The 6,166-nt window shown below is 34.0% G+C and overlaps 1 protein-coding gene across 1 annotated transcript; it reads left to right on the top strand.

Annotated features, from left to right (window-relative positions):
* Positions 1-434: 434 nt before the first annotated feature.
* Positions 435-1,244, top strand: LOC148695521 (uncharacterized). The gene has a single exon (XM_088696706.1). The coding sequence runs from the start codon at positions 554-556 to the stop codon at positions 1,025-1,027; it is 474 nt and encodes a 157-aa protein (XP_088552832.1). The 5' UTR covers positions 435-553; the 3' UTR covers positions 1,028-1,244.
* Positions 1,245-6,166: the final 4,922 nt, after the last annotated feature.

The raw sequence follows: 6,166 nt of genomic DNA, 5'->3' as shown, positions 1-6,166 counted from the left end.
AGTTTGTGACAATATTAATCCTAACTATACCTCACAATTTTAAGTTATTTACACTAGCATCTTTTGATGTTTTTTGTGTTCATGCAAAATCCTTTTAAGTTTAATATCCCTTGGTGTTTCAATTCGTCTCCACGAAACCCCTTATGTTAAAATATCATCCAAAATTGGACGATGTTATTATTAAAAGAAAAAAATCTCTAATAATATACAGTTATAGTTAATCACATGGACACCTGCTTTAAAATTTTATATTTCACATAAAAATAATGTTAGAGGAATCAAAATTTTGAATCAAAATTTTAAATCAAATGAAATATCATTAATAATCCAATTATACAATTATCATTTAATTTACAAATTTAATTTAAAAAATTTAGTGTACTTTAACATTAGCGGATATCCAACCCACAAAAATTTGTAGTCCAAGGGCTTCAATCCAATTCACAAACCCAACCCAAAATACCCAACTCACAAAAATTGAAAATTGGAGAAATATAATACGATCCTTTCTCGCTTTCCCAATTTGCCTGGTAAATTTGGATGTGCAGGAAAAATGTTAGGGCTCACTGCTCTCACACCCCCACCAATCCCAACACTTCCACCTCCATCGCTACGCAGCCATTTCAATTTCTCTTCTTATTCGCCCCTCAAAACCCAAATCCAAAAAATACCCAAAAGATTTGTGGTATTTGCGAACAACGGCAACGGGTCGAAGCAGGATTCCAATTCCGAGGAGAGGGAAGAAGAGAAAGGCGACGAAGAAGGAATTGGATCCGACGGTGGGGGCGGTGACGATGATTTGGGGAAGAATCAACGGCCGTTATTCGGCAACATCAGATGGGGTGATCTGCTACTGGACCCAGATCCTAACAACATCTTGGCCGTCGGATTGACGGGGCTGCTGACGTGGGCGAGTGTGCAGGTGCTGTGGCAGCTTCTGTTCATCGCATTGGCTATACTTGTTGCTGCTGTTAAGTATTCCTTCATTGCTGCTGTCCTTCTCTTCATTCTCATTGCCCTTATTTGACTCACTCTTCTTCCAATTCTACCCCCAAACTGTTCTTCTCTGACTTGTCGTAACTCAAGCGATTAAGAGCGTTTTTCTGTATTTGAACAGTGTATCGAAAAAGAAAAATATAGGTTTGTTTAGTGTAGTATAAATGCAAATTTGTGCTGAAAAACAAATATTTGTGTAATTCACAAATTCTGGTATCTTTATTGGATTGGAACTATTCTAATTTGAAGTGACAGGGTGTCAATGACACTCACAATGACTACATTAGAGTGTTTAGTTGAGCTAGTGTAACGCGTTATTTGCACGCAAGTTTGAATACTCAAACCCGTAAATTAAAGTTGTTTAAAGTATCGTTTTTGTCAAAAGAAAAATGCTGGGTTAGAAACCACTTACGGTTACTGTGCGGAGTTTTTACCCCGCAAAGAAATTACTCGAGCCTTATCTGCTTTCCAAATTCAGTTCGAATACATTACATGAAGGGATGAACAAGTCACAACAAATCTGAGGTACAAAAGGATAGATGCATAGCCAAAAAAGCCAGAAATCGTACGGTCAGTTGCAACTAAGTTAACAAGACAGCAATGCAGAAGCGCTGCCCCGAGAAGTTTGGTACAACTTCGGGGCATTCAGACTCGATATCCCAGCACCCTCAATACTCTTTTGACGCTTCAGATCTCTCTTCTTAATTTACCATACCAACTCCCCGTGCTCTTTCAATGTTGTTTCATAAAAATGTCATCAAACCATGAACTTGAGAAGTTGCGAATCAAGTTTTAGGGAAAAAAGAGAACGGGAATATGATCAACTAGTCCCAAAGTTCATCCGGTTCTCGATTTTTCTAGGAACCCACTCTCTTTTTGTTTCCATATGTGGTAAACAAGAAAAGTTTCAGTAACGATGTTTTAGTTAACGAAAATAAGTAATGAATCACAAAATGTACCAACTAATAAATATGTAAACCTTAACCTATACTTACCTTGCCATATTTCAGCTAGAGGGAAAAATATCAATGAAACACATGAAAAAAGGAAAGGAAATAATCTACGACGAACCTCCAAAAATAACCAGATGTTGTTCCCTCTTCCTCATTGATATTGGGTTGCAAACGAGTAAGTTTAATGCTCCTGCTAAAACAAGGAGTTAGGAGTCCTTAGTTCTTACTAGTATAAATACCCCCTTCATGAACAATACAAGGCGCGCACTGAGCTGGAAGTCGAGTTCTTTGGTTCAGAATTTTACGAGTTTACAGTGATTATTGGAGAGTCTTTACTCGGACTACATCGTTGTGTTTTTTCCTCTTAAGAATTTTGCGGTTAGTTTGTTGATTACAATCGTAATTCAAAGGATTGGAATATTTTTCGATAACAATGGCGTCGGAATCGAACTACAACATTCCAGGAGAAATTCCTGACATTGTGTCCTTGTATACGTTTGACAATGGACCTAAGAGAAGAAGCAGTGAAAAAACAAAGAGTAGTAAAGGAGAAAATAACAAGGAAGCGACCTCCTCTTCAGCCACAGAAAAGAAAAGCAACTCTAGTAAACGACAACCCACTGTGAAGGACTGAACGTCTGAATCTTATAGCAAGGAAAAAACGACATTAGAAGCCATGAGTTTTAGATGCAATAAAATTGTAGGACCGATTTCAAGTCTTAATGCTTTGACATGTTGAAGTATTGTAAACGTCGACAGATTTTTGTTTTGATTTTATTTTTATTTGCAGATTCTCTTTGACAAGTGTTTAAACTAGTGAATGTTTAGTTTGAAATTTTTAGTATATTTGTTTTAATTTAATAAGTAGTTTACAATTCTTATATAATCAGCTAATAATATTCATGTTTGAACAAATGTCATTATATAGAGTAGAGTTCTCTCTTTTATGTAGCGGCATGTATTGATCATATATCGATTTCCAAACCAAACCATGCAAATTCTTCGATTCGCTTTCGATTTTATGGTAACCAGTCGAAATCGAACCATGCCCGCCCATATAAGGGAATGGTCAGTCTAGCAAACCCGAACTAGCACTATATAATTTGCGAGGTGTGTTTACGAGTTTTTTATATTTAAGTATTGTCATGTTATATTGACAAGGAAGTACTAATACACTCATGTCGTGTTGCAGGACTTTTAATGAGTGTTGTTACATTCAGTACCTGAAAAAAAAATTATCCTATTGTAGTTATATTTTACGTAAGAGTCCAGTATAGTCTTTGAATTGAAGAAAAGAAAGTTGAATAATGTTTGTATTTGAGGGAGGATCGTGGTTTCCCGACTCACGCCGTAAATTCTTGTGCTGTATTCCAACAATATAGGCCTTCGGTTTGGGCGCGTGACATGATTTGCCTCTTTTGTGGCTTTAGATTGTTTTAAGTTTCTCTCTTTCTCTATTGTCTCACAAGAAAATCCTAGGATGAGAGAGAGAGAGAGAGATGATAAGTGTGCCACATGTTTGAAAATCACCAAAAACTTATTAAGAAAATATTGGGACGTTTTGTATCGTCACAGGCCAAATTAGGCCTTTTTACTTAGCTTGAAAGCCTAACAGGTCCAAGCCCAAGACCAACTTCAATCGTTGAGTTAAAACCTAAAATACATACATAAAAAATCTCCAACATTGAGCCTAAAACAAGTTTTGGAATAACACATAAATTTGGTAAGATTTAGCCCAAAAAACTGGCAAAACCTATTTTTCTAGACCACCATTGCGCGTGGACGCACCAAACTCAAACCCACTCTGGGTGCACTAACGCGCACAACGGCTTTGCATGCGACATATGTGCCGTGCTAGTTAGTGCTAGGACCCAGTGGGTTGACGCCTATCTGCCACTTACACCAGCCCAACGACTGGAAATAATGGGTCACTAGTTGATCCAACTGTCCAGATTCAACTTAAAAAAAAAAAAAAAAATTTAATTTATAAATTCATTAAATTCTACTGCTGAAATCGAATATGATCAACTCTAGGGGTTAAAAAAAAAAAAAAAAATTTCAAACTACCTAGAATTAAATTCAATGGCTAAAACATTTAAAAAAACTGTTTTTGGGGTAGGTTCATGATTTTCTATTATTTATCAGAATTTATATACTTTTAGGTTAAAATGTTCATAAAAAAAATTAAAAAAAAAAAAAAAAAAAAAAAAAACTAGAATAATCTACATAAATTTTATTTTTAAAAAGTTACAGAAAAAAAATTAGCTTAAATTCATTTTTAACAATCTTGGGCTAAAACCTTAAGCCTAAATTATTAAGGAAGAAAAATTGTGTCTGGATTAAAACCTAAATTTATCTCAACCATTGAAGTTGGTCTAAGAGCATCACCAATGGAGACTCTAAATCGAGTCCCTACAACTGTATAGTCCTCAAAGTATCTCAATACATAGAAACTCGCTGGATAACTGAAAAGAATTCTCAAATATAAATACTACATATAGGGACTCAAATAGTGGATTCCATATTAATTTTGAGTGAGAATGGTGTTTCTCTTTATGTTTTTTTCCTTGTTTTTTGAACCCACCCAAGTGGGACAACTTCTCATTTGCAAATTCTTGAAAAATCATTGGTAGAGATAATTTATTATTTTATCAATGATTACAATATTTCAATGAAATGAAAAATACTTTTTTTAATATTTTAGTCCCTATATTTAGGGATTATACTATAATGAATTTCTATTGTAGACAATATTCTTTTAGAGACTCGAATATTCCTATAAAACTCCTAAATGAGTCATCAAAGGTGGTCCTAAGTAGGGCTCCCATTGGAGATGCTCTAATGGACTTAAAAATCCAAAACTAAATTAAGGCTAATTTTGACATTTAATGCTCCTGTAATTAATTTAATAACCAAGTTCTGAACTTAAGCTTAAATATTAATTAAACCAATTAACTTAATCAGATTCATTGGTTTTTTCTAAACTTAAACTTGTGAGTGTGTTAAGTATCAAGTTCTAATTAGGAAGCAAGGAGGTGATTAGAAATTTTGCCAATCGATTATGAATTAAAAATATTTTTTGATTCTTCCATTTGTGAGAATCTATTTATGGTAGTCATGAGAATTGACCTAACAAGATATCAAAAACACCCAAGCTAAGAAAAATGATAAATAACCTATTTATTTAGGGGTAGGGGTGGGGCTGCATGGTGCGGTGGGGGTGGGGGTGCAACTTTGAGGGATTTTAATTCTTTTTACAAATTTATGGGTATTTAATTGGGATTTAAGTGATTCTCTAAAAGTTTAGGTGTATTCGATCAGAATTTTAAGCGAGTTTATCAAAATCGACAGAAATACGGGTGTGTTCAATTAGATTTTGAAATAAGTATATAACATTCCAGGTATATTCAATTAAAAATTGATTTTAAAGAATCCTAAAAAGTTGAGAAATTTGAGAGAATTAAAGAGATTTCGTAGTATATTTTAAACATTCACAAATCTCACATCTCCCCAAGAGAATTTGAGAAAATTCACCAAAAATTTACATGGAATTTCTAAAAATCTATTAAACTTTATCAAAATTTATTAAAATCTCTCAAAAATCTAATTGAATACACCCTTAATTGGAATTCCAATGAAATATGGTCATTATATTTAATTCAAGCCTCTTAGTAGTCACATTATTAGAGCACAAATATTTAATGTCAAGCCCTAATATGAATTGGTAAGTGAGAAGAGAAATGCTAAGGAGACTCTCGAAAGTGGCATTTCTATAGATTCTTTGTCATCTTATGTTTTTGACACAATGTTTTCTAATGTTGGCACGAGAATTAACGTTAAAATGTAAAGTGACAGAGTCCATAAAGAGTTCCACTTTGAAAAAGTTCCCTTGACATTTCTCTTAGTAAATTTTTATGATTCGCCTATATAATTTGCTTGAATATAATTAGAATTATCTTCCCACTCTTCTACTTTTCTCTTTTCTTCAAAACTTCTCACATGGAATTAATTTATTATTTGTACTTCTTGACCAGATAGAATATGCTTCTCTCTCCAATTTCTTCTCCTTCACCTCTCTCATTTATCTTTGTATTATCACCTGGGCATCAATCTAACTAGACTAAGGCAACCGCTGAGTGAACCAAAGAAAAATAAAAGAGTAAGCAAAGCAACTTTTTCTAATCGAAATTGGAACTTCCAAAATTTCTTCACTTCTT

The sequence above is a fragment of the Pyrus communis genome, chromosome 7 (assembly GCF_041283825.1).
Source record: "Pyrus communis isolate YQ-2024b chromosome 7, ASM4128382v1, whole genome shotgun sequence".
Taxonomy (NCBI): domain Eukaryota; kingdom Viridiplantae; phylum Streptophyta; class Magnoliopsida; order Rosales; family Rosaceae; genus Pyrus; species Pyrus communis.
This window is presented reverse-complemented; position numbering and strand designations above follow the sequence as displayed.